Here is a 12,288-nt window from a genome sequence, read left to right as displayed (position 1 = left end):
GCATACTTCTTAATGGTCTGTAGGGGCCGACCCTTTTGTCAAAAAGGCTTCCATTTGTATAAAAATCTGTCGACAAACAATCCTTGGTTCCTTTGCTCTGGGACTTGGGATGGGTATCATTTAGATTTTAGTGGTACTATTTCGGTACTTCGAATTAATAACAAAATTAAAAGGATATCAGATCAGAGATCATTTTCTCATGTATCATCTGTCCAGGATGCTCAAAAAACCAAAAATTACATTTGATGTATTCCACCCATCCAAAACAAATGAAGTCTATATTAGCGTATCCAGTATGCAAGAATTAAAAACCTCCACCTTGAACAGATGTTCAGCATTTTTTCTGACAACATTTACTGTGCTGTAATATTACTTTACTTTTTACTAGCCTCCAAATCGCTGAAGCTGAAATTGGGAATTAAGAGCAACAAATCAGATGATGTTTTGACCATCTCAGACTTAATTCACGCACCCATAGCAGTCAGTTATTTGAAACCCAGTGACCTGCGTTCATATTTTAGATGAGATACCCAGTCATTTAGATATTTATCTGTGTGCGTCAGACTGCTAGCATAACATACCTGAAGCAATGACAGACAAAATTTCTGCAGTACCAACAATAACACGAGAGCTCGGTGATTTTTCAGTCTTTAATAATTTAGCCCCAGGGCCAGTTTGGCACCTGTGCCTATTAGTGACCATAGCAAACACTTTTCCAGGGGCACTGATGGAACAACAGGCAAGGCAGGCAACTGCTTGGGCGTCCCAAGCCAGTTGGGAGGGGGCCCCTAAGGACCTGACAAACTTTAAACTACAGCAGCGGCAAAGTGCAGAATTTTCCCTGACACTGGTGGAGGCCTGACCACTTAGGGCACACCTGGATCTGCTGACTCCTGTTGATCCTGCTTAGGTCTAACTTTAGTAGAGTAGGTCTTTGGATCTGGAGGGCATAGAACAGCCAAGACACATAATTACCATTGGTACAATAAGACCTCTTACATTTCATTATTATTATTATTATTTTTAACTGTTGGTGTCATAAATAAGATAACAGTGATGTTCACTGGTTGACGGTGTCTCCTGTGAATGTCTGCCTACAGCCCCAACAGACTCTAAAGTAGCCGCTGCACTTTCTTGATAATAGAGGGCTCAGTCTCTAGCATCAAGTCATCGTGAAGTTCATCATGTAAATTATGGTCAGAAATGAAGGTGAACCAGAGTCCACCTCTTTCCCTAACGACTTGTAAATGGCAAGTCATTAGCTAATGAACTAATGACTCAGCTCATTGGCTAATAACACGCATTGTATAGTCTGATTTCAACTGTAAAGGTGGTGATGGAGAAAAGCTCATCTCAAGCCTTCACAGCTACACTTCACTAACCAATGTTTGCTGTCATTGCATCTACAGCAATCTTCAATATACAGTCTGTGGTCAGTCCGCTTTGCTAAATCCGCGTCAGGATGTATTTGGGATCTTTAGAAAATGTTCTCCCCTTTAAAGGGCTCTAAAAAGTCTGACACTGTAAAATCAGCCAGCATCCGTCACTCCAGCTGGTGTAGTTTGTTAAATTATGCATGACAGAAAAGGTTGTGAACCACAGATGTGGAATAATGTGCGTGTCACTGAGTTATCAGTTCAATAAAGAGGTAATTTGCAATTTTTTAATCTTCCAGAGTTAAAAAGACATATTTTACCTGAAGTGCATTGTTGGAAATGTTCTCCTCCTCCACATTTGGGCGAGTTCACAGTCTAGCACTTAACAGTTATCAGTCATCCTGTTGAGCTGTCTGTCGTGAAATGGCATCTCGCTCCAGGCTGAAGTAATAATCACTCTTCATAAAATCTACACACAATTAAGGTACACGGGCAACAACATTCAGGGATGTGTTTCAGGAGGAAGAGGAAACGGTACCCGCACGCTGCTCAAATCAATAAACGTGACAGAAGGCTGAAACTTCATAAAAAGTGCCAAAAATAGCTCTTGGTAAAAATGACATTTTATTGTTACATAATCATTGGTGTAAAGTCAGGCAATGGATGACTTAGAAATGCAATTACACAAAGATTGGATGATGCCACAAAAAGGAAGCATAAATGTGAGGTAAGGATGTGTAGGCCAAGGTTGTGGATGGCAACAGTTATACACAGAAACAACTGGAGTGCCCGATGAATCTAATAACAATAATAATAATAATCATAAGCTCTTGAAATACACTGTACTTTTAGCTTATTTTACCTTTGACTCACACTTACATGTGTTTTTACCATCATGATGATGCGTGCAATCCTCCGACCGGCTTATTAATAGGTGCAAGATGGCATCGAATCCAGTACTGCAAAATGATAGAAGCTGTCATGCAGACTAGCTTTACAGAAGATGTTTACGTTGGTCCTGATAATGTGATTAATATTTACCATAAACCCACCACACAAACATCAAAAGCACATCAAAGCGCTACCTGCCAGCTACATTTTGCCAAACAGTGTTGTTGTATATTTTTAAATTGTTTATTGTTTCATTATTTTAATGTAAAGTAAAGAAAATCCACTGCAAATGATTAACAGCATGTGCTGTCTGTTAGGTGTACCTGCTGATGTGTCGTGTGAGCTTTCCGGATAAAGAGCTCTTTGAGCGGGTGCTTCCGGTGCTAAATGTGGCACTGGCGTCTCTGCACCCACTGGCTGATGAGCAAATGTTCAGAGCACTGAACGCAGGCAGTGTCAAGGGGGAGCTGGAGTGGAAGGACTTCCAGCAGAGATTAGACAGCCTGGCTGGGTTCATGGTAAGATTGTTGATATGGTGGCGTGACGGCGTCCGTAATGAGTCAAACTTTTGTCTGGTTTGAATAATGTGTGAATAAAATCCAGTGACATCTAAGAAGATCTGGTTGGACGCTAAGGGAATCATTTAAGAAATGTAACTATCACTTGTGTTCGTAGGTGAGACGCAGAGACGGCACACGGATGCTGTGTCATCCCTCCTTCAGAGAGTGGTTGGTTTGGCGAGCTGATGGAGAAAGCAGCGACTTTCTCTGTGACCCCAGGTGAGACTAAAATGGTCGCGCAGCAGAGGACTCTTAAGATTCATGTATAACAAATCAGTTTAAGATTTAAAAAATTCAGCTCATTAAACAAATGTTATTATTAGACAACCTGAGTAAATACAAAATGCAGTTTTTAAATTAGGATTTGATCCAAACCTACCTGACCATATGTGAAAAAGTAATTTTCCCTGTTGTTAAATCATGGATTAACTGTAATTACCCACATTTTGTAGAAAACGAAATTACATTTTATTAGCCACACCCAGGCCTGATTACTGGAAGACCTGCTGAATCAAGAAATCACTTAAATAGAACCTGTATGACAAAGCGAAGCAGGCTAAAAGATCTCAAACAGCAACACGTTCATGTCACAATCTCACAAAACAGCTGAGAAACAAAATCCCTGATGTCTTATCAGTCTGGAAACGGTTTACAAAGTCGTTCTAAGACTTTGGGACTCCAGTGAACCACAGTGAGAGCCATTATCCACAAATGGAGAAAAGCTGGAACAGTGCTGAATTTAAAATCATTAAAAAATTGCATTTTGTATTTCCTTGGGTTATTTTTGCCTATAATAAAATTTGTTTGATGATCTGAAACATGTAAGTCAGATAAATATGCAAAAAATAACAAATCAGGAAGCGGCAAATGCTTTCTCACGGCACCGTAGATTTATTTGATTAGAACTTTTGGTAATGTATCCTGTTTCTTATTTGTAAATCGCACAGGAGCGGCCACGCTCTCCTGGCATTCATGTTCTCCAGACAGGAGGGAAAGCTCAACAGGCAGCAGACTATGGAAATGGGGCACCACATCCTCAAGGCTCACATATTCAAGGTAATAGGAAATGTGATACTCTGTATATAACTTGTTAAGTAGGTTTATGAGCGTAGCTGAGGAATCCAAAAGCTTCACATAAACAAGGTCCCATACTTTACCGTGTTTAGCTGCATGGAAACACATGAGTAAGAGTGAACCCAGGTTCCTACTGTCACCCACGCATATTAGCACTACTCATAAACATAAACATCAACAGTGAATATTGAACTGTCTTATGTGTGTGAGCTACACTCTGCTGCGTTATCCCGAGGAGCGATTCGAATTCTCCATCAGAAAAATGTTTTTAACTCTCGGCATCTCTCTGCCTGCGCCTCTGTCACACTTACAGGGTCTGAGTAAGAAGACAGGTGTGTCCTCCAGCGTTCTGCAGGCCATGTGGGTAAACTGCAGCACCGACAGTTTGTCTGCTGCACTGGCCTCCCTGCGAAACCTATATACACCTAATATCAAGGTGACACACTGCAGTGCTCTATATTTAAATGTTCTCTTCATATATATATTTTCATACAAACTGATAACTCGGAACTTCTTTTCATTTTGTAGGTGAGTCGTCTGTTAATGCTCGGTGGCGCTAGCGTGACCTGGTGTACGGAGGTGATAGGACATGCTCCCATCCTGGCTGTGCATGCCCACCTGGGTCATGTAGAGATGGTCGCTCTGCTGCTTGAAATGGGCGCTCCTGCAGATGGTACCACCGACAGCGGCATGACGCCCCTGTGTCTGGCTGCCGCCGCGGGTCACGCCGACATCGTCAGCCTGCTCTGCAAGAAAGGGAGCAAGGTCAGTGTCACTTCTGTGCCAAGATGAAGACAGACAACTATGGGCTGGGAGGGCGTAACGGGCATAATTACCGTGAATAGATCAGATTTTAATCTGTGACAGAACACTCTGCCTCTCAGTATCTCTACATCACTGATGTCCGGAACCGCTCCAGTTTTACATTCACCACAGCTCCGGGATCTATTCTAGGAGAAGGATGACACACAGTATATTGGGCTGATCTAGGCCAGCGTATTACAGGCACTAGCCAGGGTCAGTGTTCTAAGTCCTTCTGCGTATCCCTCTGCGCCAGGTGAGCCATGCTGATAAGAGCGGCCAGTGCGCGCTGGTCCACGCCGGGCTGAAGGGCCATGTAGAAATCATCAACATCCTGCTGGGCCAGGATTGGGGAGAGGAGATTCCCACTGACCCACAGCAGCACCACAGCGGTGAGACTGTGACTGGAAAAACACAGGCAGCACAGCAGGCAGCTACAGCGGCAGCCGGCGTGGGGCACACACAGGTATGTATCAGATCAAGGTCCCGCTGACAGAAACATTTTTAAAATTGCTGAAATTCGTCTCTATGTGGAACGTGGTGCTTGTCCTTGGCTGATGCAGAGGATTCATTAGATGTGGTTTGTTATTTTCTGTTCAAGGTCTGTGGGTGCTTTGCTCTGTTTTGTGTGCAGCAAGCCAGCAATAGAAGACTGTAAATTGTGTTTTCCTGCAGGTGGTGAAAAGCTTGCTGGACTTGAAAGATGAACAGCTGGCGGTGCAGATGGACGCTCACGACTCACTCTGGGGAGAAACGGGTGCATTTCTGCTACCACTCAGATAAATTTAGCTTTCTCACCTCTTTCTGTCAGTCACTGTGGTCCTAGAGTCATGCTCAAGGGCTTCGGGGTTGCATTTCATGCACATTTTAGCTCTGTGCAGGGGACACACAATAAACTTACCTGTATGTCAGGGGGGCTGCAGGAGCTCATCGTAACAATATCCATTAGCTGCTTTTAGTAGTACGATTTATTTTTTTTAAGATGCTCTGGTTGATATCAAAAAGCAGATTTGATTGTAAATCATATTTGTTTTTTGGCATAAGTGGAGCATCACATTTATCGTCTGATTATCTTATGTCCAGTCGCATTCGTAAAATCTAAAAGCAGCTGCTATTCAATTGTAATACGTTTACCTCTGTCATGGATGTGATAGTGCAGCTTGCAGAATTCTGTTAAGTCCATTTCCTGAAAGCATGTCAGACACACGGCCTGTTTCTGTGCCTACAGCACCATTATGCTATAATTCTATTACACAGTCCCCTGCAGGACCGAAGCAGCAAAAAAAGGAAGCACAAAGTACCCTTGTGAACATTCACCTTTGTGTGGGCACTGCTCTTGCTTTGTTTTATGTTTAGTGTTGGGATGATCAGATTAGAGTCCATTAGCAAAGGCAAAGTGGTCATTCGAGGTACATGTTAAAGTCTAATTACTGAACCAAGGATTTCCACTTGTTTGGGGAGTGAGTGATGCATATCACATTTTTTAAATCTTCTTTTTAAAGGGGACCCCCTATTCTACTTTCAAACTTTAACATTTTAGTGTCTAAAATGTTAAAGTCTAAACTTTATTTATCTTTGATGTGGCACGTGGGTGCAGTGGTCAGCACTGCCACTTCGCAGCAGGAAGGCTGTGGGTTAGAACTGGCCTTGGCGTGTGACAAAACCCCAACAATCATGAGCGAGTACTTTAGCGACCATGGGAAGGATAAACTCCCTTTTAACAGTAAGAAACCTCCGGTAGATCTAGTCTCCTCCAGCTTCCTCCCACAGCCCAAAATATGCTTAATGAACTAATCGGTGGTTCTGAATTAGCCATAGATATGGATGAGTGAGTGTGTTGTTGTCAGTCTCTCTGTGCTAGCACTGTGACCGACCGCCAAAACTGCAAGATAGGCTTCAAGCCCCACACAAGAAAATGGATGGATCCAAATAAAGCTGTGTGCCTGAGAGGATCATATTAGGGATATCCCTGCTCCCCCAGTGAAATCATAAATAGCCTAGATAGGCAAAAACTGAATCCTGAGCTTTCAGCCCATAATTTAAAATCTTTGCCATGTTTAACACGAGCATCCACCATTGTAACAGTGCAGAAAATAAAGCAAATCTTAATAGGTCCCCTTTAAGAAGAATATTTTCACCTGTTCACTTTAGTTTGTATTGAAAACAGCAGTTCCACTGATCCCGCTGCTCCATTGTGCAGCTCCACAAATTCGTCTTAAACACAGGCAGCTGCACAGCGAGGGGGTTTGTTGTTTTTTTCTTTGACTCATATGGCAATAACTCCTCCTTAAACACAGTGTTATATAATAGATTTGTCCACTGAAGCATGTGGACACATTAAACAGAATGTCATTTATCAAGGGTACTTGGAGAATATACCAGTACAGCATCAATACCGTGCCTCTGTCCCCAGCAGCTCAATTAGCTGAGGGACTCGCATACTGGGGAGGAAAAAATGGTCAGTGCCCACAGTTTGTCAGAATAACACTGGCTGATTAGGGTGGGGTGCAGATTGTTTGGTGTGTCATCATTAGAAATAACTGTATGCTGCTTGCTTTTTTTTATTGCGTTGTGTAACAGAAAGTGTGTTTCTCAGATATCTACATTTAAAAGCAGAAAAGTGTTAGAATCATACAGATTATGGAAATAACAGGCCTCTTTTTTTGTCTCCTTTCTGTTTCTCACTTCGGCTTCTACTTCTCTCCTAAATGTGTCAATTACATATTCTTCTCTTCGCCTCCTCATCTCTATGCCGACCCTCTGTCAGTGCTCAGTGCAGCAGCAGGGAGAGGGAGGCTCGAGATGTGCGCCTTCCTCCTGGAGCGGGGGGCAGGGCTCGAGGAAGCAAACCGCAGAGGAATGGTCCCTCTGCTTAGTGCTACCAAACATGGACACACACAGGTGAGGAGGTTCTTCTCCTTACCAGTTCTGTCTTCTGTTTTTTCAATTTTTAAAATTATTTATTCTCACTTTCCCAGGTTGCCGAGCTGCTACTGAAGCAAGGTGCAGACATCGACGCCACTGATAAGCAGGGACGCTCTGCGCTGATACTGGCCGCCTCTGAGGGCCACGCAAGCACGGTTGAACTCCTGCTGTCAAAGGGTGAGAGTAAGCACCTTTTACAGTGAGATCCAAGGTTGTTTGAAGTGTATATATATATGAACTGGAGAGCAATACTTTTATTGTTTGTGGTCCCAGGTGCTTCTCTGTCCTCTGCTGATCAGGAGGGGCTGACTGCACTTAGCTGGGCCTGCATGAAGGGCCAGAAAGGTGCAGTGCAGGTTCTGATGGAGGCAGGAGCTGACCTGAACCATCCAGACAGACAGGGGCGGACTCCGCTTGACCTAGCTGCCCTTAACGGGGATGCAGATACAGTGGGTTTAATGGTTATTGACAATATTCTGCAAAACATGCAATTAAAAGATGATTAGCAACACGCAACACATAATTGCAATAAATTGTAGATAAATGTTGCAATTACTATAATAACCATAACAATCTTCATGCGGCGCTCTGCACAAGACCTCAGATTTCCACAACAGTTCATGCAGCCAGCCTTCAATCCAAGCATTTTGGCTTTGATTTGTTCCGCTGATGAGCAGGAGAGTAATCAAAGACTTTGATAATCAACAGTTTTCCAAAGTCAGCAGCAGAGCGCCCGTCTGCTAATTTAGTGAGGCTTACTGCTCATAATCAATGAGACTATTTAAAAATCAGCATTTCATCGCTGAAGTAATTAATTTAAATATAAATATGTTAATATTGTTCAATGACTGTTCAGGTGCATTGCCTGGTGGAAAATGGAGCGGTGCTGGAGAGAGCTGACAACAGTTCCAGAGTTTCGGAGAGAGCGACTGGCTGCCAGAACCCGGCGCTGGTGGCGTCGCTGCTTAAGAAGGGATCCAAAATGGGTATGAACCTTTTTTTTGTTTAAACTTTAGCAGGCCTGCAGTAAAGGCCACATCTTAAAAAAAAAAAAAAAGGTTTTGAAACTTGTAGGTTTATCTGAGTGCAGTGGTTTACAAATTCACTTAAAGAGCAAATGATCCCTGGTTTGATTTCAGGAGGAGACACAAAGAAATGTTTAATAAGGGTGCAAAGTAAATGGTGTGCAAAATATAATTGTCAAGCTCATATGCAGCCCTGTATCATACGCAGATTTATTATGTGAAAAGTAAAGCTGCACAAGTATTGCTTAAACTACACAAAGGTGATCATGTGATAGAAATGTGTGGAAAAAAATATTTTAACTTATTATTTAATTAGTTAAAATTCTAGTAGTAAGTAGTTTACTACTTTAGAGATTATATATTCAAATATATTTAAAGAACCTGAATCTAAATTAAATTTGCACATTTGAATTGATGCTTTTCAGAATCATGACTTGATATTGTTGTATTATTATTATTGATTTGTTGATGCATATATCTCTTTATTGTTGCAGCTGTTGGTAGTTTAATTACTTATATGTTGCTCACTAGCTTAAACTGTAACAATGCAATTACTTTGTAAAATAATAAGCAAGTAAAGCTTAGTATGGAGTAAAAAACATAATGATTGGACTCAAAATGTAGTGGAGTAAAAGCAGTATAGCATAGAAATATTTCAATATAGTATAAGTATCTCTTGAATTTAAAACTTGGTAGAACCTCCTTTAGCAGCAACAACCTCCACCAGGGGTTTCCTGCAGGGATTTATGATGAACCAAACCAGGCTATATTTTCCAAGAAGAGCAGACTTAAGCGTTTATAATTAACCACATTTTGCTTGCCTTTATTTTATTTAATCGCAGAGGTTCACTTACCTAGTATAGTCTATACTGTACATTTTTCGCATTGTGTGCAATGAAAACACGAAAAGCACAACTTTATATGTGTTTGCTTTGTTAGGAGCAAGGCAGTGAAGATGCATAGGTACCCGTAGCGTTCCAACTTTACCCATTCATCGTCTTTCTCTTCTCCTGTCACTGAAGTCTGCCACACTGATTGATTACAGGCTACTGATTCAGTTTCACGTCTGCGTCTCAAGCAGTCTTACACCCGTGAAGGGGTTTTGAACCAAAACAGAAAGTGGGGTTATCTGAGTAACGGCTTCAAATGCAAGTTGTCTCTTTTTCCTGTGGGATTAACCTTGCAGTCATGTCTTTAGACTGTGACCCACACAGGCATGGATGAAACACCCAAACCTCACACCTTAAAGGTCAACACCGACCAGGCCTTCTTGCTGCCATGAAACTAAAGAATAAAATACATTTTTCTGCATCTTTGAGGCATAAGCAATCAGGCAAAAAAAACGAAACTACATTTAATAAGCACAAACAAATGTTGTGTTACTGTAATAACAAGAGCATTTGGAGTAGAGAGAATATTGCACGATCATCAGGATCCCTTAAATCAGTTGTCTGAACCACATTTGTCTCAAGGCAATGCTGCGTGCCCTGACTTATTGCTTTTTAGAGAAGAGCTACTTCATTCAAAAGGGAATTATTTATCAGTCCCACACATTATGAAAAAAAATGTGAGATTTCCTTCCAAACAGTTATGAATGAAGTATTTGAGAACCAACAAGGCTGTGATAAGACACAAACACCCGACAAGATAGCAGTGGTTCAGAGGAAGAGGTAACTCCTCCTACATGGTCCTAACCTAGTCACCTAGTTGAGTTTTTTTTTTTTTAAAGCAATATATGAAGACCAGGCCCCAGATCCCGTTGCCATGACAACTTTGCTCCCATCATTGCTCCTCTTCAAAACTAATTATTGTACAACAATTTTTCTTCACTAATTGCGGCACGACGTCTAACATAGCATAAAGTTGAATCGACGCGTCTCAGGCTAAGCCCATCACTCAAAGTGCGCTCGTATTCGCCTTAAACTAATCAGTGGCTCTTTACGGCTTGATAGATATTTGATTACTGCCACACACGAGCAGTTTTACATCCACTTGTCTAACTCCCTTCTCACCTCTCTCTCTCTCCATCCCTGGTTGCTCCCCGTTATCAAACAAAAGGCTATAGAACGGCTCCGCACGATCGATCAGGTACCCGACATATGTGACATATTTAACATCCAAAGAACAAGAGATAAGGTGAGGCAGGATAATACAAAAAGTTTTTGTACCCCTCCATCAGGTCATGCTACGTGGGCTATGGCTTCCTCCAAACCAGACATTCTCCTCATCCTGCTGCAGAAGCTGATGGAGGAAGGGAACTTACTTTACAAGGTGCGGTATAGCGAATGTTACATGTTACATGTGGTGGGAAAACGATTAGTTGTCAGTAACCCCCTTTGAGTTTTTCTCTTCTTTCACAGAAGGGACGTATGAAAGAAGCAGGCCAGCGTTATCAGTATGCCCTAAGGAAACTACCACGTGAGGGGCAAGGAGAGGAGCTGAAAGGCTTGAAAGACCTGCGAGTCTCCCTCTATCTAAACCTTTCACGGTGCCGCAGGAAAACCAACGTAAGACTCACAGCTGTACCAAACCACTTCTGCACTATTTAACATCTGCAGGTTTGTTGGACACCTAGGGAATGTCAGTTAGGGCGGCCGAGGCAAGATACACGGTTTCTCAAGATGTATTATTTATCTGTATCAACATAAAAAGAACATGTCTCCGCTGGTATAGCGCAATGCAAAAATATAGCTGCTTTTCAGATCTAATTTCAGGCCTCCCTGGTAAACAGAATGTACTTGTAAGACCTGGAAGCAGGTGGTGACATAATGAATAACTGTGTGCCGTTAGTGTGGAGATAGATGTGTGTGTGGCCTGCAGCCAGGGCTGGAACCCACCCTGGTGATGACAGACGTCCTAACAGACTGTGTAAAAATGCCATCCTTAGGGTCAGTGTGGCCGATGAATAATGGAGCAGATAATGTGATGTGATAAGGTCACTCTCTCTGGCAGGCTAAGTCCACTCTCTTTCCTTCTCCGTGGCTCTGCAGGGGGTTTATTTACAGTGGCCGCACTAACGCGCTGGCTAAAATCCACATATTACAGCTGAACGCAGGCAGTAGGGGCCAGCAGGGAGACTACATGATACCATCATTAAACATTCAACAGCGACGCTCACAATCTCACATTCAAGGCTGTCGTTTTGACCTCACTCTGAAGGACAGAATCACACTGTGTTGGTGTCATTAAATATTCACCTGAGAGTGATGATGGGAGCAGTAAAAACCAGCAGGAAAGGCAAGCCGCTCTCCTTCTGCTCCTGGTCAATAAAAATGATTGCAGCGCGAGTTCTGTTTCATTAAACAGGTTTTGATCCTCAGCTCCATATAATGAAGCGGCAAACAAACAGTATTGTTCTTTTTTTTATTACTGGAATGGCCTCAAATTATTTCTGCAGAGCCGGCACTCTCCAGGCTAGGCACTTAGAAACGCAGCTGATCATACAGTGGGGTTTATTTGTTGCTGCACGTCACAGCGTCACATTTAATTTGAAATACAAACAGCGCGTGTCACTAAATGCATTTTTCTGCAGGACTTTGGCATAGCTGAGGAGTTTGCAACAAAAGCCCTGGAACTGAAACCAAGGTCTTATGAAGCCTTTTACGCCAGAGCCCGGGCCAAGAGGAGTAGCAGGTA

General features: G+C 42.5%; 1 protein-coding gene across 1 annotated transcript in view; it reads left to right on the top strand.

Annotated features, from left to right (window-relative positions):
* Positions 1-12,288, top strand: part of LOC113020750 (protein TANC1-like) — a 44,631-nt gene that overhangs the window by 30,015 nt on the left and 2,328 nt on the right. The window contains exons 11-25 of the mRNA XM_026164967.2: positions 2,585-2,785; positions 2,943-3,046; positions 3,775-3,883; positions 4,215-4,337; positions 4,430-4,666; positions 4,959-5,168; positions 5,378-5,459; positions 7,470-7,603; positions 7,681-7,804; positions 7,901-8,076; positions 8,484-8,613; positions 10,711-10,740; positions 10,832-10,923; positions 11,013-11,159; positions 12,185-12,285. Coding sequence (XP_026020752.2) covers positions 2,585-2,785; positions 2,943-3,046; positions 3,775-3,883; positions 4,215-4,337; positions 4,430-4,666; positions 4,959-5,168; positions 5,378-5,459; positions 7,470-7,603; positions 7,681-7,804; positions 7,901-8,076; positions 8,484-8,613; positions 10,711-10,740; positions 10,832-10,923; positions 11,013-11,159; positions 12,185-12,285 — 2,000 coding nt within the window. The remainder of the gene's footprint in view (positions 1-2,584; positions 2,786-2,942; positions 3,047-3,774; positions 3,884-4,214; positions 4,338-4,429; positions 4,667-4,958; positions 5,169-5,377; positions 5,460-7,469; positions 7,604-7,680; positions 7,805-7,900; positions 8,077-8,483; positions 8,614-10,710; positions 10,741-10,831; positions 10,924-11,012; positions 11,160-12,184; positions 12,286-12,288) is intronic.

This window comes from Astatotilapia calliptera, chromosome 1, assembly GCF_964374335.1.
Source record: "Astatotilapia calliptera chromosome 1, fAstCal68.1, whole genome shotgun sequence".
NCBI lineage: Eukaryota > Metazoa > Chordata > Actinopteri > Cichliformes > Cichlidae > Astatotilapia > Astatotilapia calliptera.
Note: the sequence above shows the minus strand (reverse complement) of the source record. Positions and strands in the feature narration are given on the sequence as shown.